This window comes from Erinaceus europaeus, chromosome 18 (assembly GCF_950295315.1).
Source record: "Erinaceus europaeus chromosome 18, mEriEur2.1, whole genome shotgun sequence".
Lineage (NCBI taxonomy): Eukaryota > Metazoa > Chordata > Mammalia > Eulipotyphla > Erinaceidae > Erinaceus > Erinaceus europaeus.
This window is the reverse complement of record NC_080179.1, coordinates 49,117,706-49,141,291: the sequence shown is the minus strand read 5'-3', so window position 1 is coordinate 49,141,291 and position 23,586 is coordinate 49,117,706. Positions and strand designations below refer to the sequence as shown.

The 23,586-nt window shown below is 37.2% G+C and overlaps 1 protein-coding gene across 3 annotated transcripts in view; it reads left to right on the top strand.

Moving 5' to 3' along the window:
- The window catches only part of DPP10 (dipeptidyl peptidase like 10), a 737,074-nt gene that overhangs the window by 157,530 nt on the left and 555,958 nt on the right, over positions 1–23,586 (top strand). For all 3 annotated transcript variants that reach the window (XM_060178018.1, XM_060178015.1, XM_060178016.1), the window contains exon 2: positions 2,377–2,491. In XM_060178018.1, the coding sequence (XP_060034001.1) occupies positions 2,377–2,491 (115 nt within the window). The remainder of the gene's footprint in view (positions 1–2,376; positions 2,492–23,586) is intronic.

Genomic DNA, 23,586 nt, shown 5'->3' with positions numbered 1-23,586 from the left:
CAAAGACATAATAGTTTATTCCATGCTCAATTTTTGGCATATTATCTGGGTCACTTCCCTTCTTTCCTTCATTCTCCATTTTTGAAATGAATGCTTAACAACTCTCTAGACTGTTGAGGCTTTGAATTGAAACAATGACCTCTCTAGTCTGCCCTGCTTGCTGATCATTCTTGGAGCAGGGGTTATTAGAGAGTGAAACTGATCATCACACCAGGAAAATTGTGACCAAGGAACATGTCTGTGGTCATGTATCAGGAAGGGTTTACAGACTTGTTACTGCTTGTCTTCATAATATTGCTCTAATGCTAATGGTTTGAGTATAGTAGTATTTGATTTATTTGGAAAATCTGATCAGAATAGGAGAGGAATTAAGCAGTAAGCGTTAATAAACATGAAAAAATCAAGTGTCGGTTGAAACAGCTTAAGAAACCATAGCATTGCCCCCTGCTGAATTTGGTTCACCAGTAAGTGGCAAATTCAGAAAAGAAGAATAAATACTTCTTCCTTAAATTTATTTGTTTCTTTATTGCCTCCAGGGTTATTTCTGGAGCTTATTGTGGGCATTAATAATCCACCTTATCCAGAGACCATTTTTTCCTTTTATTTTATTTTTTTTTCCTTTTACTCAGTAGGGCAAAGGAAAAAATTGGGGAGGGACAAGGAAGGGCAAACACTTGCAGATCTGCTTCACCCCTTGTGAGGCATCCATGCTGCAAATGAGGAGCAGGAGCTCAAACCAGATGCACTTAACCAGGTGCACCACCACCCAGCCCCTGTCTTTAAATTTATTTCGGGATGACTTCTTTAAGTATAAAGTGTTCATGGCAGAATTGAGTGCCAACATCACTATATGAAAAATTACTTCAGTGTTCTAATGTGTGAGTCTTAGAAAATCATTTGTAATTTTGGTAAATTTGTAATTTGGTAAATTTTTAATTCTAGTTGTATGTGTTTAAAAAAACTGATTTATGAAATGTGATTTGTGAATGCACAGTCAACTATAATTTTAGGTTTGTATTTTTTTGTGGGGTGTCAAATCACTTAACCATATCTGAGTAAAGAAAGCTTTATTTTATTTTATTTTTTTTTTAAGGCAGCACTTTACCCAAGTGAGCTATTTTGTCCTACCCTCAATTTTTTTTTAATTTATTTTTTATTTTTTAATTTTTTATTTAAGAAAGGATTAATTAACAAAACCATAGGGTAGGAGGGGTACAACTCCACACAATTCCCACCGCCCAATCTCCATATCCCACCCCCTCCCCCGATAGCTTTCCCATTCTCTATCCCTCTGGGAGCATGGACCCAGGGTCATTGAGGGTTGCAGAAGGTAGAAGGTCTGGCTTCTGTAATTGCTTCCCCGCTGAACATGGGCGTTGACTGGTCGGTCCATACTCCCAGTCTGCCTCTCTCTTTCCCTAGTAGGATGGGTCTCTGGGGAAGCTGAGCTCCAGGACACATTGGTGGTGTCTTCAATCCAGGGAAAGCTTTATTAAGAAAAGCTTTATTAAGAAAAGTCAAAAAGAGTTCAGGGAATAAGAGTTTCCACCTTTTTATAAAGTCTATTGCAAGGAACAGCTGACATCTATTTCAAACCAGTGTGGTGTGATTTGCCTTGGTGAATTATACTCAAGAGTTTCTAGTCAACAGTGTAGAACATAGAGCATCTGAAAAATGAATAGTTTCACTGGATGTGCTGTGAGAAATGTTCCCATTTCTCTTTGCCCATCAATCTTACATCCTTGCCAATATCATGCGTGCTGCCCAGAAATAGGACAACACTAACCCTTGATGTATAAGCACTCGGTTTAATTTAGTTACTGCACCCTGTTGATTTTTATGAGTGGTGGGGGAACTGTTTAAGAAGAACCTGTTGTTTTGACAGATGTGCACTGCTCTTTAGTGAGGGGTTTTTGAAGGATATTGCCACCTCTAATCTTTTTACTTCTATCTGGTGAGGAAAAAAAAATTGTAGACAATGCTGGCTATGGCAGTGTTTGCATTTATATTTTTCATGTTGGCTATATTCTAAGAAGGAAAGTATAAATGCACACATTTGATTTCCATAATTATCTTCAAAGTATTTTGGCTATTGTCCTTAGACTTAAAGTCACTATATTTTAAAACATTTTAGATAGCATCTATAAAACTCTGCTGGTTTATCTGAAGAAAAAAGGATGGTTGGCCTGCAGTTTACAGTATATGCACCTCTGAATAGTTAAATGAAATATTGAAGAGCAAAAGGATTCTGATCAGCTTTACACAGTGATTGTGCCATGCACTGAATCATCCTTTTATGAATAGATTTCTCTTGGAGCATGTATAGTTATGAAACCTTTTTTTTTTCTTTTTTCTTTTTTTGTTCTATCTCGCTAGGAACTGGGAAGTAACAGCCCTCCACAGAGAAACTGGAAGGGAATTGCTATTGCTCTGCTGGTGATTTTAGTTGTTTGCTCACTCATCACGATGTCAGTCATCCTCTTAACCCCAGGTAATCTATCTTTACTCCTCTCTTACAATTTTATTGTGGATTGTAATTTCACATTCAAGTGCCTTCAGAGGGTAGGCATATGTGATGTCTTATGATACATTAGCTTTAGTTGAAACCCAAAAATTGCATAACCAGACATTTTGCAAGTTGTACTGTAAATTTTTGGTTCAAATGTCATGCATGATACTTTTTGAGAAGCTGAAATGCACAATGCATACGTAATGAGAAATTCAAGAATAGCTGTGATCTACAGTGTGCCTACATGTATTTGTCAGTTTGATAAATGTGGAAACAGTTGATATTATTGTGGTTGCAGATGAGAGATTGGAGTGTGGATGTTCTATAGGTAGATGAGGGCCAAATTAAAATGATAACAGTAAGGCCGAGCTTGAGAGCCAAAGATTATTAATTCAAAATAGAATTAACTAAGTCTTTTTATATTTTCTCTCCCCCACCCCTTTTTTCACATCAGCTTCTCGTCTCTTTCCTAAGAAGCCATTCCAAATTACCCTTGCAATGGTTTTTGAGGTATATTCTTTTAAAAGTATATTTATTTTATATACATATTACAGAGCTTCACAACATGTGTACAGTCTTGCACAGAGCAAGGGAAAGAGAGAGAGTGGTTGAGAGGGAGACAAAGTCAGTGTGAGAGAGCCCCAGGTTATTACTCCAGTACATACAGTGCCATTGAACTGAGAGCTACCAGCATACAAGTCCAGTGCTCTGGCAGTGGAGACAGTTCCTTAGCTACTGACTGATATTCTTGAGATTAAACAATGTACCACAGGGGGCCAGGTGGTAGTGCAATGGGTTAAGCACACATGGAGCAAAGCACAGGGACCAGCATAAATTTTCTGGTTGGAGCCCCAGGCTCCCCACCTGCGCAGGGGTGGGGTAGGGTAGGGAGTGAGGGGGGAAGTTCATTTCACAAGCTGTGAAGCAAGTCTGTAAATGTATCTTTCTCTCCCCCTCTGTCTTCCTCTCCCCCATTCGATTTCTTTTGGTCCTGTCCAACAGCAATGGCAGTAACAACAAAGGCAACAAAAATGCAGGGGTTGCGGGGCAGGGAGCAGGAAATAGCCTCCAGGAGCAGTGGATTCATAGTGCAGGTATCAAGCCCCAGAGATAACCCTGGAGGCAAGAAAAAAAATAAATTTGATTTAAAATAGATTTGAGCCCCTGGCTCCCCACCTGCAGGGAGTCCCTTCACAGGCTGGGAAGCAGGTCTGCTGGTATCTGTCTTTCTCTCCCCATCTCTGTCTTCTCCTCCTCTCTTCTTTTCTCTTTGTCCTATCCAACAATGAGGACATCAATAACAACAGTAATTAAAATAAGACAACAAGGGTAACAAAAGGGAAAATAAATTAAAAAAAAGTAAAGAATGTACCACTAGTATACACACACACACACACACACACACACACACACACACACACACACACACACACACACACACACACATTAGTCTGTTATTTGGGGGTGAGTTTCAAGGAAAATTCTAAAAGGCAGAAAAAGTTTTTAACATTTTTACTCCCTAAACTGTAGTTAAGAACAAATAATCAGTGACATTCTGTTGCTGTTCACTTTCAAAGACTGGTGGACACCCATACACTTCTCAGTATGATAATCATTCCTGGGACTAGGTTGAGTAACCCTCAAATAGTTTGAATATTTGCATGACAGTTATTATCCCAGTTTTGCTCTTTGTGAATTTCTTAAACTCATCAAACTTTTTTGTTTGTTTATTTTTTTAAATCAGAACACTGCTCAGCTTTGGTTTTTGGTGGTGTGGAGGATTGAACCTGGGACATTGCAATCACAGGCATAAGAGTCTCTTTGCCATAACCATTATGCTATCTAACCCCACCCTTGTCAAACTATTTATGCACATATGAAATCTAATTCCTCCAGGCACAGTAGTTCACTTGTATAGGACATTTGCTTTGTCATGAACAATACATAGGTTCAAGGCTGACCTCCCACTACACTAAGGAAAGCTTATTGTTTTATTTTAACTTTTTTTTACCTCTGTCTCTGACTTCCTATCAGAAAAAGTCAACCTGGAACAGTAATAAAGTCCAAGTGACAACCAAAATTATAATAAATAAATAATGAAATGTGACTAACAGTGACTGTTTTGGAAAGACTTTCACTCAACTAATTAGGATGTGTTATGAAAATGGTAATGCATCTTGTTCTGTTTTGTGCTTATTAAATATGCTATATTTTAAATTTTAAAATGTATAAATTGCCAAAAACACAGTTTGCAGTTTTTACTTACTTATGAAGAAGCTGGAAAAAAATTAATGAAGTTAAGAGGGGAGAAAGAGAAAGAAAAAGAATCTGGGGAAAAAAAATCCATGGAGGGAATAACCGTCTTATCTAGCATTCTGCTCAAGAATCTCTTAACTGCCTCATTTGTACATCTGCAGTACAGTGTAATTGAGCAGTGTGATGGCTCTAAGTTTCTGCAGAATGCCAAGGATCTTTGTTTAAGGAAAATGAGCTTATGCTCAGCATAGTATTCCACTTAGATTTAAGCACTTTAACATAATTATTTAAAAAAATGAATGACTGTCTTACTGTTTTCTGTTGGTAACTGCTAACCAGCTGGAAGCATCAATGCCATAATGTCTATGTATTTTCTTTAATTCCATTCTGATTCTGATATCCTATACTTGCTGACTCACTTTCTCAGATTTTCTTTTTTTTCTCTGAGATCATAGTGACTCTGTGGTCCATGAGAGTTTGGGATAAAAAAAAAAGCTATAGATTTGCTTCATCACTAAATTAAGGTTCTCTATGCAGCCTATTTCAAATTGCAGAGTATAGTTACATTTATGTTGTAATGTACTTACTTATCCAGTTATTAAAACAATATCTTTGGGCAAGCTATGCCTTGGTTGGAATTCTTATCTTGTGAAAATTTCAGGCTACATGACCTGGACTCTCATCTGTACTAGAGATGTAACATAGGGTATGAACCCTAGACTGTTATTGTTATGATGGGTAAATGGTATAGTGCAGTCCAAATATTTAGTGTAGTATTTGGAATTGCTACTGTTCCTCTCATAATTGCTATCATTCAGTATTGATTGATGACCAGAAATAGGGCCCAACACTGCAATCCAAGTGGAATTTCCAAGAAAAGAAAAGGCATAAATCTCTTCAGAATATGAATTTAGTTTTACTTATTAGAAAAATAGTACTAAACACTTAATCTAGAATCATTTTCATTTTTTTCTTCTTATTAAGATTTATTTATGTATTAACATAAGATAGAAAAAGAACCAGAGCATCATCCTGGCACACAAGATGCCAGGAATTGAACTCAAGACCATATGTTTTTAGGTCTAGTTTCTTGTCACTATGCCACCTACTAATGCCCCCCTCCCTCTTTAATAGAATACAAGTTCTAGGTGCTTTAGTAGTTGACCATTTTTTTTTTTTTTGGTTTTTTAAAATACAGTCAGCACTAATTTTCTTCTTCCACAAGTACACAAACAACAACAACACATCTTTGATCCAAAGACTTAACTTCCTATGGCCTTAGCTTGCTGTTGGATTTCTTGGTCATATCTAGAAGCAAATATTATGAAGTGAAAAAACATTATGCCAGGGACCAGGACATACTCCACCCAGTGGAACACAGTCGTGGAATCCCACTAGAGCAAAGCCTCAATGAAAATTCTGTGTTTAAAAAAAAAAAAAGTATGGAGAAGATATCAGAGAATCTACAGCACACTTTTCCAGTCCCTTTCTCCATCTATATATCTCCTGAGCCAAGCTGTCACCATTACTTCCTCCTCCCCCTCTCCATCCCAACCCTTTTTTCTGTATATCTTTAGGTTTCTGCTCAAATAGTTTTGTCAGGGAAGGCAGTGAATGTTTGGATTATGAAAATGTAACTAGTATTTGATAGGAAGATTGTTGCAAATTCCTGTGTGTGTGTATGTGTGTGTGTTCTATGTTAAGTGAGATAAGCCAAAATAGGAAGGGTGAATACTTAGTGATCTCACTCATTATAAGTAAATCATAAGAAACAAGAACAGTAAAGGAAAACAAAAACAAAATACCAAGTAAAACTTGGACTGGGTGTGGTGTATTACACCAAAGCAAAGGACTCTGGGGAAGGAGACACTTAAAGGGGCTGGAGGACTTTGGGGTCCTGGGTGCATGATAAAAAAAAGACCTAAGTTGGTGCTAAGATTGTTTTGCAAATACCTCTCACAGGGAGATGAGAAGTTGTACTAATGTGCAACTGTACTATAAGTCATTAACCCCCAATAAAATGATAACTTCTATGTTAAATTATCCCTGCAGATGAAGGTTTATCAGCTAGGAAGGGAAATCCATCTCAGGCAAAACTTTGGATGGAGAAATTATTCAGCAAAGTACCTTATCTTTTAGAACAAAGAACCACTTCTACATAATTTTATTATTAAAGGTAGAGAGAAATCCACATGCCTTCGTAACTATTTTACGTTAGCCAAATAAATTTATTACCTCCTGTGATACGGAGTATTTTCTTGAATAAAATGGCATCTTTAGTTTGCCAGAAAGTGAAGTAATCTCTTGTACTTTACTGTAACTTTGAAATATGTGATATCATGTGGTAATTTTGACAAAAATACTACTACTTGTTTAACAATACATTTATATACATATATATGTGTGTGTGTGTTTATGTATCAGATTAAATCTGCTTAATGCATACTAAGCTCTGCTGCTTTCAGAATATATTCAGTTATTTTTTTTGGGGGGGGAAGGAGCATATAAAAAGTTATCTAACCTAAGACATTATTTAGAAACTGGTTGGCTCAAAATATCCTCACATTTTTCAGGTAAGTGCATGTCTACCTATAACTAGAGAAACATATGTTTTTTAATTTTAGTTTGACTGCACATTTTATTACAGAATTAATTTGACACAGGTGTCTTAATAGGAACTATCATCAACTTGCCTGCCTTGTGAAGTACTATTTTTGAAGACTGAGTGAACCCTATCCCAGTATTTCTTTAATAAGTAACCAATATATGAAACAAATTATTCTCTACATTATTTTCTGATTAAAGAGCAGGCCTATTTAGATGTGTTAATCAATTCTACATAAAATGTTGTATGTATTGAATTCAGTTAAAGACAAATGAGTACCCACATTTATATTCAGAATATCTAGAACCACAAGCAATGCTTTTATTATATGATTATATGAATATACATTCATAGTTAATGTCTTGGAACCAATATTTTATATTTAGGTACTTTTCTATTTTGTATTTATACTCAGTGTGTAGAACTAAATTGAGAAACAATTCATTAAGCATATGATTACTTATGTATTTTGAGAAAAGACACATATTTTATGAGTTAGACTATAACTGGGGAATTGAGCTTTGACTCATTCTTTTGAGTGTACAGGTTGTCATGTGAAGGGATATAGGTTCAAGCCCCACTGCCCTCTGGAGCAAACTACATGAGCAATGGAACAGTGCTGTAGGTGTCTCTCTCTCCTTCTCTATTACCCTTCACCCCATCAATTTCTCTGTCTTTTCAAATATATATACTTAATATGGTTTCTATGAAATATCTACCTGTGTGATTGGATATATCCTACAATTTTAATTGTTTTCTTTTTTCTTTATTTACTTATTTGATAGAACAAAGAGAAATTGAGAGGGGCTGGGGAGATAGACAAGGAAAGATAGAGAGAAACACCTGTAGCACTACTTCACTTGTGAAACATGCCTCCTATAGGTAGGGGCTTGGAGCTTGAACCCAGGTCGTTGCACATCATTGACAGGTTTGTTCAACTCAGTGTGCCACAACCCAGTCCCTTTATTCTACAAGTTTTCAACTTAAGTGACCTGTTGTGCTTTGGTATCTGTGATCAGTCATTGTCAAAATTATGTCATCAGACCAATTTATTGTCAATACTGACTTGAGACAACGTTGTAAAATTTAATATTGGGTTTTCATCCAAGTTCTGTCTGCTGCTTCTTTAAGAAAAAATGTATTGCTTTAGTATGTTCTTTAGACAAGCATCTTAGTTTGGTATTTACAGGTCTATAAGTATATAAAGGGATTTAATATTTATGTACAAATCAGCATTCATGAATGATCTATGAGAACAAGGATTCATCTCAGTGAAACAACAATATAATAGGGATTGTTCATGCTTATGTACGAGTGTTTACATAAGCCTTAGTGTCAGACAGACTTGAGTTCATATCTACCCTTTGATATTTCTTTGTAAAGTTCAATTTGAGGGAAAAAAACAACAACAGAAAAACCCTGTTACTTTTGTCTAGACACAAGGTTTGAAAATATGAGTTAATCCTTTGAAGTGAAGTTTTAAAAAAAAATCATCTGGAGGCCAGCCTTTAGATCATTAGATCACCCACTTTGTTATGTAGGGGGACCTAAATTTCAGCTCTGGCACCAAGTAGGAGCACCATGCACAAGGGAACCATTGCCAGGGGTGCAGTGATAAGGTGGCTCTCCTCTCTTATCATTTCTGAATCTCTCTCTCTCTCTCTTTTAAGCCATTATTGCTGTTGTTCAAAGCAAAGACATTAGGATTTTTACTTTAAAGAGCTGTCATTTATGTGGTATAATCAGGTCAGCCAAGTTATTAAGGGTCAGTTCAATATTTATGGGAATACAAGCAATCAGTTATTTTTCTAATAAGTTTCAAGTCGCAACATCTATACCTGGGATCATAAAGACCAGAGTGATACATTTGTGGTTCTCTTTCTCTTGATCTTGAAATAAGTAAAAGAAATTATTTATTTATTTACTTTGAATAGAGACAGGAAAATAAATTGAGACCGAAAGAGAACACACATAAACACACACACACACACACACATATACACACATAGAGAGAGAGGGGGGAGGGATATATATAGAGAGATGATGTAGTAAGGCTTTACCTGTTGTGAAGTTTTCTCTCTGTACCTAGGGACAGGGAACTTGAACCCAGGTCAAGCTTGAAAACTTTACTGTATGTGCTCGACCAAATACGCTACCATCCAGCCCCAGTAAAATAATTTTTTAAAGATTTTTAAAAAGTTTGGCCATGTAGCCCAGGAGGTGAAGCGGTAGGTAAAGCATCAAGCCTAAGTCCTTGAGTTCAGTCTGCGGCACTGCATATACCAGAATGATGCTCTGATTTTCTTTCTCTCATAAACAATTGTAAATAATTATTAATTAATGTATTTATAGACTGAGAGGGAGAGAGAAAGACCACAATATGAAGCTCCTTTCAATGCAGTGGAGCTCAGGCCCAAACTTAGGTCATGTACATGACAAAGTAGGGTTCTTGGGTGTCTTTCCTTAACTCTGTCTGTCTATCCTTCACTATCTGAATAAAAAAACAAGCAAACAGAATAGTGGAATCATGCAGGCACAGAGCCCCAGGAAAAAGCTCGGTGTGAATGAATGATAATGATAACAAATAATAAAATTAAGACAATATTAAGAACTCCATCAGGGACCCCAAAGGCCCTACAACACTACCCTTCTCAGTGACAACCTCCATCCTTTCTTACCACAGATTTATTTATTTATTATTTATTTATTTTAATTTTTTTATTATTTAAGAAAGGATTAATTAACAAAACCATAGGGTAGGAGGGGTACAATTCCACACAATTCCCACCACCCAATCTCCATTTCCCACCCCCTCCCCTGATAGCTTTCCCATTCTCTATCCCTCTGGGAGTATGGACCCAGGGTCATTGTGGGTTGCAGAAGGTAGAAGGTCTGGCTTCTGTAATTGCTTCCCCGCTGAACATGGGCGTTGACTGGTTGGTCCATACTCCCAGTCTGCCTCTCTCTTTCCCTAGTAGGGTGGGTCTCTGGGGAAGCGGAGCTCCAGGACACATTGGTGGGGTCTTCACTCCAGGGAAGCCTGGCCGGCATCCTGATGACATCTGGAACCTGGTGACTGAAAAGAGAGTTAACATACAAAGCCAAATAAATTGTTGAGCAATCATGGACCCAAAGCTTGGAATAGTGGTGAGGAAGTGTTGGGGGGGTACTCACTGCAAACTCTAGTGTACTTCTGCAGTTTATCTATCTCCTCATTTGTCTCCCTCATGTCTTTATTGATTTTCTGCTTGGATGATCTGTCCAGTTGAGAGATTGGGGTGTTGAAGTCCCATACTATGACTGTGTTGCTGTTAATATATTGCTGTAGCTCTTTCAGTATAAATGTTTGATGTATTTAAATGGCTTCTCGTAGGGTGCACAGATATTAGTAATTGTTAAGTCTCTTGACTGACTGATCCACTGACCATTAAGTAGTGTCCATCTCTATCTTTTTTACTTTTATTTATTTTAAAGTCTATTGTGTCAGACATGAGAATAACTGTTCCTGCCCCTTTTTGTGGGCAATTGGCTTGTATGATCCTTTGCTATCCTTTCACTGTGAGTCGGTGTTTGTCTTGTTGAGTTAGGTGGGTTTCCTGTAGACAGCATATTGTTGGGTTGTGTTTTCTGATACATCTTCCTGCTCTGTGCCTTTTAATAGGTGAATTCAGGCCATTGACATTTATTGATATCAAAGATTGAAGATATTTTAATGACATTCTTGTATATTTTTAGAGTGTTCTGATATATGGTATATTTCTGGTGGTCTGTTTTTAGGAGACCTTTCAGAACTTCTTTCAGGTCAGGCTTTGTGATAGTTGATTCTTTTGACTGTTGTTTGTCTGAGAAGGTTTTAATGCCTCCGTCTAGTCTGAGTGACAGTCTATCATGATACAGTAGTCTTGGTTGAAAGCCATTCTTTTTTTTTTTTTTTTAATTTTTTTTATATTTATTTTTTTTATTTATTCCTTTTGTTGCCCTTGTTGTAGTTACTATTGTTGTTGTCATTGTTGGATAGGACAGAGAGAAATGGAGAGAGGAGGGGAAGACAGAGAGGAGGAGAGAAAGACAGACACCTGCAGACCTGCTTCACCGCCTGTGAAGTGACTCTCCTGCAGGTGGGGAGCCGGGGTTTGAACCGGGATCCTTATGCCGGTCCTTGCGCTTTGCGCCACCTGCGCTTTAACCCGCTGCGCTACAGCCCGACTCCCTGAAAGCCATTCTTATTGAGCACTTAGTAGATATCTTGCCATTCTCTTCTGGCCTGTAATGTTTGTGTGGAGAAGTCTGCTGCTAATCTTATGGGCTTCCTCTGTAGGTGACTCTTTGTTTTTCTCTTGCGGCCTTCAGTATCCTTTCTTTATCCTTATTCCTTTCCATTCAAAATATGATGTGTCTTGGTGTCTTTAAGTCTGGGTTAATTCTGTTTGGGACCCTCTGGGCTTCTTGAATCTTTATGTCTTTGATGTTGTCTAGACTAGAGAAGTTCTCAGCTATTAAGTCCTAAAGAATGCTTTCTTCCCTTCCCTCTCTTTCTTCATCTGGTAAGCCAATAATACATATATTATTTTTTTGAAGTCATCCCATAGGTCTCTGTTGTTGTTTTCAGTATCTCTTAATCTCTTTTTGAGATTAAAAAAACTGGAAATTCTGGAATCCCTCAGGCACATAGAGACCCAAAATAAATTAATAAGTGAATGGATGAATAAATAAATGAATTTCAGGAAGAATATGGTAAAATTAAAACCTTTTGCACTTTATTGGATTTGTAGTGGATGATTTGTATTGCTATGTAAAACTTCAAAATGAAGTTATTCCACTTAGTTTTATGTTCTATCAAAATAATAGCTCCCGGTAATTTTTAGTTAAAATATCATGTCACCTGTAGGGGAGCCGCTTCACAGGCAGTGAAGCAGGTCTGCATGTGTCTATCTTTCTCTCCCCCTCTCTGTTTTCCCCTCCTCTTTCCATTTCTCTGTGTCCTATCCAACAATGAAGGACATCAACAACAATAATAATAATAACCACAACAAGGCTACAACAAGGGCAACAGAAGGGGGGGGGGGAACGGCTTTCAGGAGCAGTGGATTCATGGTATAGGCACTGAGCCCCAGCAATAACCTTGGAGGCAAAAAAAAAAAAAGTCATGTTATATTATGTTGCAAGTAATTTCTTGGCAGTTGTAATTTAAAAGGTGTCATTTATGCATCTGACTTCTGTTTTAAAATGTTAAAGCAACAATTAAACTTCCCATTAGGCTCTGGTAAAAGAGAAATAATATTTTGAATGTTTTCAGATTTGCATTACTCATAAATATCAATAAGGTGCAAATCCTGTATTTAGATTTGTTGAATTTAAGAGAATTACATATTGTATTGATAAAGCATAAGCTAAATAGTCTTTCCTTTTTTTTTTTTCAAGAATGACACAAATGAAAGCATTAAATGTAGTAGCATTCAGATACAATCAGGTGGTCAAGAAAAAAATATGGCAGATTCTAGATTCTAACAGTCTCTGCCCATCTCCTCTCCATAATTGCTGGTGTTTTTTATTGTGTAAAATTAGAAAAACAATGGTCTTAGATTATAATGATTTCAGAGTGGAGTGAGTATTTATTTTGAGATTTGTTATAATCATTTTTACTTTTTATTATTATTTTATTTTTACTAGTGCATTTCTCATCTCTGGCTTATGGTGATGTTGGTGATTGAACCTGTGACCTTTGGTTCCTCACTTATGAGAAGCTTTTTGAACAACCATTATACTATCTACCCAGCCCTTAAGATTCTGTTTTTAAAAAGTCACATTCATTGTCTACTTATTATGTCCCATAAATTGTGCTAAGTATTTCACATATACAATACTATTAATTTATTCATATTCAGTAATACCCAACTTAATCTAACAAATTAAAATAAATTGTTTTCAACATTAAAAAAAAAACATGGAGTCACTGAGGGATTTTTAACTCTGTTATGTGTAATAATCTTAATGCTATATTACTTATAATATTGTTAATACAGTCCAACACCATGGGGATGTGAGCAAAAAGTATCAGGGTTAGGGACAATACAATGTGAAATTTAGACTGAGAATGGTGAATAACACCACAGAAAAGGACTCTGAGGAAGAGGGGAAGTAAGGAGGTGGAGGGTCCCTGGTGCATGGTGGCATTAAATTCTTTTTAAATTTAAATTAAATTCTTTTAATTTAAAAGAATTAAACTGGAGTTTATTAAGGCAGAGAAATATGCACTGGGAAATTGTACTTATAAATTCTATAGGAATATTTTGAATTATTACATTGATTTTCTAGAAACTAAAATACCTGTGGTGGATTCTAAGTACACCCTTTCTTGCTTTAAAAAAAATTTTTTTTAATATTTATTTATTTTCCCTTTTGTTGCCCTTGTTGTTGTTGTTACTGATGTCGTTGTTGTTAGATAGGACAGAGAGAAATGGAGAGAGGAGAGGAAGACACAGAGGGGGAGAGAAAGATAGACACCTGCAGACCTGCTTCATCGCTTGTTAAGTGACTCCCCTACAGGTGGGGAGCCGGGGGCTTGAATGGGGATCCTTATGCCAGTCCTTGCGCTTTGGGCCATGTGCGCTTGACCCTCTGTGCTACTGCCTGACTCCCCACCCTTTCTTTCTTAAACCATACAGTATACAATGACAATAGTGTATATAAATTCTTTATATGGCGTAGTACTTTTTTTTTTGCCTCCAGGATTATTGCTGGGGCTCAGTGCCTACACCACAAGTCCACTGCTCCTGGTGGCTATTTTTATTTTCCCTTTTGTTTCCCTTGTTGTTTTATCTTTGTTGTGGTTATTATTGTTTTTATTGGCATCATTGTTGTTTGATAGGACAGAGAGAAATGGAGAGAGGAGAAGACAGAGAGGGGGAGAGAAATATAGACACCTGCAGACCTGCTACACTGCTTGTGAAGTGATCCCCCTGCAGGTGGGGAGCCAGGGGTTAGAACCGGGATCCTTGTGCTGGTCCTTGCCCTTTGCACCATGTGCACTTAACCCGTCCCATTTGTCTTACTTTATATATCTTTTTTTTTTTTTGGCTCTCAGTTGTGGTGTAAAATGGGGAAACAGTAGAATGATTATGCAACAGACTTTCATGCCTGAGATTCCAAGGTCTCAGACTCAATCTGCATAAGCCAGAGCTCAGCAATATTCTGCTTTTTAAGGTGAAAACAAAATAAAGAGAACCTTACCCTATACAGATATTTGCTTTAATAAAATATTAGGAGGACTTCTGAAAACTAAGGATTAAGTCAAGCTATTCATTGTGAAGCAAAGTTTCCATAAATGTGGGAATTAAATCCAGTTGATTATTTTCTCAAAGACCTATATCTTAGCATGCATTTTCCCCTGGTGTTTTTAGAAGGAATATATTAATCTGTAGATCTTTGCCAGGGGCATCATGTTTGGTTTTGAATACAAATAAAGTCACCCTAATCCTGACTTTGTTTATTGGTTATTAATTCCTCATCCCTCTCCCTCACTATAATTATCATCATTGTTGTTGCTGTCACCACCATCACCATCATCATCACCAAACAGGGTCTCACATATGTGTGATTTCACTGATCCAGATCATTCTGAAAAGTAGATAGACAGGGAGAGTGATAGCGAGAGAGGCACAGTGGTAACATTGATGCTTCCTTCATGTCATAGGACCGCTTATGCATTCAAGGCATGCACTCTAACCAACAAGCTATATTTTTACTACCTGTTCTATTTTTTAATTTTAATTTATAAAATGAATATATTGACAAGACCAGAGGATAAGAGAGGTACAATTCCACACAATTCCCACCCCCCCCAAAGCTCCCTAACCCATCCCCTTCCCTAATAGCTTTCCTATTCTTTAACCCTCTGGGAGTATGGGCCCAGAACCATTATGTGGTGCAGAAGGTGGTAGGTCTGGCTTCTGTAATTGCTTCGCTGCTGAACATGGGCATTGGCAGGTCGATTCATACTCCCAAACTGTCTCTCTCTTTCCCTAGTGGGACAGGGCTCTGGGGAAGTGGGGCTCCAGAACACATTGGTGGGGTTATCTGCCCAGGGAAATCAAGTTGGCATCATGGTAGCATCTGGAACCTGACCTTTTTAAAATAAATCATTTGAAAGATAATTTTAAAAAATGAGAACAAAATTATCTAGTTTTTTTTCCCATTCATGCTTTTGCTATATCTAAGATTTCATTAATATATCCAAATTCTTGAGTGTTTGTCTTTAGTATTCTGTTAGTGTATTATGTTTCTAACTCATGTATTTAGGTGCCTGATCAACTTTGATTTAGTTTTTTATATACGTGTAGGATTGGAAGCTCAACTTTCTTTTCTTTTTTGTTGTTGCCCTTGTTGTTTTTATTGTTGTAATTATTGTTATTCTTATCATTGTTGTTGGATAGGACAGAGAGAAATGGAGAGAGGAGGCGAAGACAGAGAGGGGGAGAGAAAGATAGACCCCTACAGACCGCTTGTGAAGCGACTCCCCTGCAGGTGGGGAGCCGGGGACTTGAACCAGAATCCTTACACTGGTCCTTGCACTTTGCACCACCTGTGCTTAACCCTCTGTGCTATTGCCCAACTCTCTCAACTTTATTTTCATGGGTATCTATTTCACCTAGCACTGTTTGTTTTTTATTTTTATTTATTTTTTCCATTCTTATTGATTTTCATTGGTTATAGATATCACAGGTTTAGAGACTTGAGATTTTAATATATTATTTATATTGTGTCCTTAAGTCAGTATCATAATTTTATTTAAAAATTTTGTTATAAGTTATTTAATAATAGTTTACAGATTGTCAAATTACGGGGTATATTTCCTCACAGCACCCACCACCAAAGTTCTATTCTCGCCTCTTCTCCTCACAGCTCCCAATGACAGCTACCATAGGTGCCACAAAGTCTTAGAGAACGTTTCTTTCTTTTTTATTTATTTTGTGCTTTCTAGTTCTTGAATCTCAATTCCCCACTGTGCCCAGGAATGCAGAACCATGTAGGTGTTGTCTTTTACTGCCTTACTTCACCAAGCGTAAACACTTGCCATTCTTTTAATTTTAGCCAGAAAGACACAGTATTATCTTTTTCATGTATATGAAATATATATTTTATATAGATATATGAAAGATATATAATATATATCTTTTTCATATATATAATTATATATATATATATATAATTGCAGAGTGGTTTATTCCATTGGATATATATCCTGTAATTTCTTTATCCAGTCATTTGTCCATGGGTCTTAGGTTGTTTCCACTCCTTGACAATTGTAACTGTGAACATAGGAGTGCTCATGGCAGGGTGCATGTCCTTTGGATATATGCTAGGGAGTGGAATTGCTGGATCATAAGGTATTTCCAGTTTTATTTTAGTTACTGTAACTTTATGGTAAGTTTTGAAACATCAGAAAGCATGAGTAATTCAGTTTTTGAACATTATTTTGCCCTCATACCCTTGAACATCATTGAATATTTTAATCACTGTGAATGATATTGCCAACATAAAAATATTAGTCTTCTAGCTGAAAGACACAAGTTGTCTCTATATGTATTTTCCTTATGAAAATAAACAAGTTTATTTTATTATTGAGTGAGCACCATGGCATTTTTTTCTGCTATTGTAAATACAGTTGATTCCTCAGTGTTTTGATTGCTTATTGCTGGTGTATAGAAATACAACTGACTTTACTATGTTCATTGTGTAGCCATTAATATGCTTTATTTATTTATAAGCTCTTGTAGATTTAGATCTTTGGTTTCATCTATGATTGCTTAATTCAAAATAATCATGATCTATTTATTGCTTACCCTAAAAATGTTTTCCATTGAAACACATTAATTTGTTCAGTTTATAACTCAACCAACTACTTTTGTTTTTTTTATTTGTTTGATTTTTGTTTTGCTTCATTTTGTTTTGTTTTTGTTCTTCTGTGTTTTCATTTTACTACATAAACATCATTAAAAGCTCCAAAATTGAGGTTTAATGTAATTAACAAGTTTTAGAGCTGTTTTAAGATATTTATTTATTTATTTATCTTTGCCTCCAGGGTTATTGCTGGGGCTCGGTGCCTGTACTACAAATCCACTGCTCCTGGAGGCCATTTTTCCCATTTTTGTTGCCCTTGTTGTAGTTGTTATTATTGTCATAGCTGTTGTTGTTGTTGGATAGGACAGAGAAAAATCGAGAGAGGAGGGGAGACAGAGAGGAGGAGAGAAAAATAGACACCTGCAGACCTGCTTCACTGCTCACCACCAGACCCCCTGCAGGTGGGGAATGGGGGCTTGAACCGGATCCTTATGCCAATCCTTGTGCCTTATGCCATGTGCACTTGACCCACTCTGCTACTGCCCAACCCCCAAGAAGATTATTTTTAAAAAACATCTTATTTATTTGAAAGAGAGAAATAGAGAGAGAGAGGGAGAGGGAGAGGGAGAGGGAGAGGGAGAGAGATTCTGAGAAAAAGAAGTAGAGAACAGACCAGAGCACTTTTCAAGAGTAGATAGTAATCTTTAGGATTGAACCTGAGACCTCAGAGCCTCAGGCATAAAAGTCTTTTTGCATAACAGTTTTGCTGTCTGCCTAGCTCTCAAGAGGATTTTAAAAATATTTTGTTTATTTATTAGTTATAGGAATGGGAGGAGAGAGAGGAGAAGAGAAGAGAAGAGAAGAGAAGAGAAGAGAAGAGAAGAGAAGAGAAGAGAAGAGAAGAGAAGAGAAGAAGGGAAGAGAGGGAGAAAGGGAGAGAGTGAGGGAGAGGGAGAAGGAGAGGGAGAGGGAGAGAGAGAGAGAACACCAGATATCATTCTAGTACATGTGCTGCTTTGGATCAAACTCAGGACTTCATGCTTGAAAGTCCAATGCTTTATCCACTGCGCCACCACCTGGACCACTCAAGAGGATTTTTAAATAGAATTCACTGTGGTATAGTTTGATGTCTGTGTTAACAATAAGGTGCTTGGCAGGTTTATCTACCACTGTTATTAAAACAGAATTAAAAAAATCCAAAAGGGTATTGAAAGTGATATGCCTTAGTATTTCCTTAAGATCCTTTTAACATCTAGGCTATTTGTGTACTGGTTGTCCATCAACTAAACTCTACATATATCTTCTTTAGATAAAGAACATACGAAACACGTTATCTAAATAGTAACATAAAAATAAGTAGTAAGTTTGAGAGAATAACTTAAACAGAATTAGGTAAAGATTTGAAGGCTTAAAATAGAGCCCTAATACTTCCACTTCGTGGTAAAAAGAAAGAGAAGGTATTGCTTCAGGATGTGTGTGCATAGAGGTGAGCTTGTGAGCAGGCTGTGTAATTTCTTACAATGTGGAAAACCTTTGTGCAGGAAGATTTCTTACATTTAGGGATTTTACTCAAACTCAGGAGAATTTATTTTGAGAAAGGTCTCAGAGTTGGTAGAAGGCATTTTAAATAATTGATGGATTTGACTAATTAAACCTGTGAGTAAATCTGAAAGCTCTAGATGATTAGTCTGAGGTAGATTTTAATAATCCTTCAGAACCTGAATGCATATTGTTTATTTGATGAGCACATAGACTGCTGAAAACAAGTTAGTACAAAATAGTGAATTTGAGAGATGCAAGCTAATTTACAGGTCCATATGTGTGTGAGTCTGCATTCAATGTAAATTTTGCATGAAAAAAAAGATGCTATGCCAGAGCTCTTTTGGCTGAAAAGTTGTAAAGGTGCAAACCTCATTTTTCTCTTCTTTGTCCTAAGATAACTTGTTAGAGACCCTTGAATAGAACTGTTAAACTATAATGCCCAACTTTTTGCCTTACTGATGAGAACACTGAGGCTTAAATAGACCGAATTTTTGAGACAGAGATTTATATGCTAGTTGAAGGTTGAATTCGGACTAAAATGAGCTTCTACAACATCTACTAATGTTTTGAAAATTATTCACATCTTATTTGAGAATAGAAAATGTGTTCTTTTTTCTATTAAACTCCCACAGTACACAATAATTTTATGTTGGGAACTGAATGCATTGCAGGAGGCAAATTCATTGCAATCCATTTTTCACTATTTCACATCCAGTCTACTTTTTTTTTTTTGTACAACAACAGCATGCTGCTAATACGCTCCAGAAGAAAAGTTCATCTCTGGAAAATAATGATATTTAAGGAATACATTTAATTAGAAATGAATATATTATTTTACTTTATTAGATACAGACTTGGTCTCTGAATCTAAAGCTTTCCGAGATACTACATTTTTTTGGTTTTCCCTTTATTTTTAATTGATTTAATTATGAACAAGTCCATTGGATAAGAGGGGGTACAATTCCACACAGTTCACACCACCATAGTTCTCCATACCACCTCCTCCATTGAAAGCTTTCCTATTCTTTATCCCGCTGGGAGAATGGACCCTGGATCATTATGCAATGCAGAATGTAAAATGTCTGGCTTCTGAAATTGCTTCCCTGCCTAACATGGGCTTTGGCAGGTGGATCCATACTCTCAGCCTGTTTATGTCTTTCCCTGTTGGGGGAGGGCCTGGGAGAGGTGTGGTTCCAGGACATATTGGTGAGGTTGTCTGCCCAGGGAAGTCACATTGGCATCATGGTAGATGCTACAATTTAAGAGGAACTGGTTGGTCAGTTTAATTAATTGTTAGATATTTAGTTATTAATTCAATAATAGAGTATACTAAATTTTAAAAAGGCAAAGGGAAGAGATACAGAAGGCAATATAAAGCATTCCAAAAGAGCCAAGCTAATTTCCTGAGACTATGAAACAGATGTTAATGATAGACTAATTCCTTTGCACTTCTGTTTGAATGATCTGGTGCATAGAACAATAGTAAATGAAAGTTTTTTTGAAGTTTCCTTCATTGCAAAGGAAAATTCATGAAGTATTATTTTTGTGATTCATAATTTTTAAAGATTATATATTACTTGAGTGGGGATGTGTTTTATATGAAGTAGAGAGGAGGGAGAGAAAGATTATCACTATAGTACAGGCAGTGCCTAGGGTCAACGACAAGCCTTGGGCATTAATGTCTGATGCTCTACCAGTCAAACTATTTCATGGCCACTAATTTGTATTTATGACCATACCATACAAATTTGAGATAGCCTGATGTACTTCGTGGGAAAACAAAACTCTGAGAGAATTTTGCATTTTACTATTTTTCTTTCTTTCTTTTTTTCTTTTTTTCTTTCTTTCTTTCTTTCTTTCTTTTTTTATTACCACCAAAGTTGTTGCTGGGATTAGGTGCCTGAAAAATAAATTTGTCACATCCATTTGTCAGCTATATTTTGCTTTTCTTAGTTTCTTTTACTGGAGAGGACAGGGAGAAATTGATAGAGAAGGTAGAGATAGGAAGAGAGAAAGAGAGAGACCTGCAATGTTGCTTTATTACTCATAAAGCTTCCTCCCTGCAGGTAGAGACATGGGGCATGAACTCAGGTCCTTGTGAATGGTAATGTTTATATTCCTTCCCCCTAAATGTTTCAATATTTGTGAATTCAGCTCAGTATTGTACTTGTGGTTCTGTGAATCTTTGAGCATATACTGAAATGTCTTAACTGAAGGAAAAAGGAATTACATTAAACTGTGTTGAATGTGAAAGGTGAAAAGTACACATTAGACATAAGTAGCCATGAAATAGTTTGACTGAGGGTGAAAGAACACTAGAGGAGAGAGAAAGATAGGGAGGTGCATAGAGAACAGAGGTAACATGACACCACTCCACCATTCAAATGGTGAGACCCCTGCTGTTGTCATTAATGCTGCTAGATTGTGCCAGGGCTTATACTCAAAAGTCTCACATACAGGAAGTGGTTTATTCTGCCATCTTTGATTCCTTAACAACAACATGAGGAAGAGGCTGAGGAGGAGGAGGAGGAGAAGGGAAATGACCAAGCTGATGAAAGCTCACTCAGTAGAGTGTGAATTTTGTGATATTCTAGAGTCTTTGTTTGACCCCCTGGCCAACCCATGGAAATACCATGAAAAAGGAAAGACCCACAAGAAGTGAAACAGTGCTGTAGTCTCTCTTCATTCTCTCTTCTCTCTGTGTCTCCTCAAGCCCCAGTGGCTAAATAAATAAACAATATTGATGCCTAGCATCTAGTAAAATTTGCCTAATATTTTTATTTAAAATAATATATAAGAAAGAGAGAGAAAAAGACCAAGAACCATTCTTTTTTAAATCTATTTTTTTGTTTTTTTTATAAGTAATTTAATAGTGATTTACAAAATTATAAGAGAATAGGGATATGACACCACACTGTTCCCACCACTAGAGATCTGTGTCCCAACCCCCTCCACGGACACTGCAATAGTTCTTCCAAGGGCATAGATATGGCTTGACTTTATAGCTATATCTATATGTCTATGTCAGTATAGGTATAGATATTTTGCCCATTTTTTTCCTATGGTCCTGCCTTCACTTCCAGTATTTTTATGTATTTTGCTCATTTTAAAAAATATTTTTATTTACTATTAAATAGAGAGAAATTGAGAGAGAAGGGGAAATAGAGATGGAAAGAGAGAGAGAGAGAGAGAGAGAGACCTGTAGCCCTGCTTCAACACTTGTGAAGCTTTCCCCTGTAGGTGGCGACCAGAGGATTGAACTCAGATTCTTGTACACTAATGTGTGCACTCAACCAGTTGCGGCATCACCTGGCCCCGTCACTTCTTTCTGAACACCTGTTGCTACTTCTTCGAATTTTGGAGAGCTGAGCAGTGCTCTGGTAAGAAAAAAAAAATGGAGGGGCCGGGTAGTGGCATACTTGGTTGAGTTCAAATGTTACAATGCACAAGGGCCCAGATTCAAGCCTCTGGTCCCCACCCGCAGGGGGAAAGCCTATCAAGTGGTGAAGCAGTGCTACAGGTATCTCTCCGTCTCCCTTTCTTTCTTTCTTTCTTTCTTTCTTTCTTTCTTTCTTTCTTTCTTTCTTTCTTTCTTTCTTTTTATTTAAGAAAGGATTAATTAACAAAACCATAAGGTAAGAGGGGTACAACTCCACACAATTCCCACCACCCAATCTCCATATCCCACCCCCTCCCCTGATAGCTTTCCCATTCTCCATCCCTCTGAGAGCATGGACCCAGGGTCATTGAGGGTTACAGAAGGTAGAAGGTCTGGCTTCTGTAATTGCTTCCCCACTGAACATGGGCGTTGACTGGTCAGTCCATACTCCCAGTCTGCCTCTCTCTTTCCCTAGTAGGGTGTGTCTCTGGGGAAGCTGAGCTCCAGGACACATTGGTGGGGTCTTCAATCCAGGGAAGCCTGTCCAGCATCCTGGTGGCATCTGGAACCTGGTGATTGAAAAGAGAGTTAACATACAAGGCCAAACAAATTGTTGAGCAATCATGGGCCCAAAGCTTGGAATAGTGGAGAGGAAGTGTTAGTGCAAACTCTAGTGTACTTCTGCTTTCAGGTATATATTTTGCAGTAGTTTATGGATACGTGTGAACATAAGCTCTCTCTCACAGAAACTGATGTATATCTAGGTTATGGGACTTTGTAAGAAAGTGAACCACCTGAGATGAAATTAGAGTGCACGATAAAAGGAAAGGTCTCACCCGAGTAATGAAGCTGAAGGGTTGTCATTCCACATGTGAAGTCTCTGGACAAAGTCTGAGGTGAAGCATGTTGAGGTGGCAGTCGTTTTGTTGGTTAGGTTGTGATCAGCGGATGCAATATTATTTGGTATGGATTGGGAGAGGCATACGGGAAAGTGGGCCCTATCCAAGGGTTCCAGGACTGGGGGAAGTAGGGGCTCTATAGTGGAGATGTGAGGTTCCTGCTGTCTTAGGGTTCAAAAAGACAATCAATAGTTAATGTTATCATCACATTATTTGTTAATTGGGTTAACTTTGAAAAGTCCTTTTGTTATGGTTTGCTGTACAGTATCCAGTATCTTGTATATAGCTGTGCAATGCTTCTAATCTACTTGGTCTAGGCTTTTGAGAGAGTCCGCATATCAAATACACAGCCTATATATTAAAAACATTCAGTTTGTCTTTTGAAAAACTTTGAGACATACAATTGAGTTTCCCCCTCTCAAATTAATTAACTACTGATTTATATGTCTACATTTTGCTAGGAGTGTACATAAACACCATTCCCACCACCAAAAGACTGTGACCCATCCCTCCCACCCACTCCCACCCCCCACTGGCCCAGGAAGCTGCATGTCTA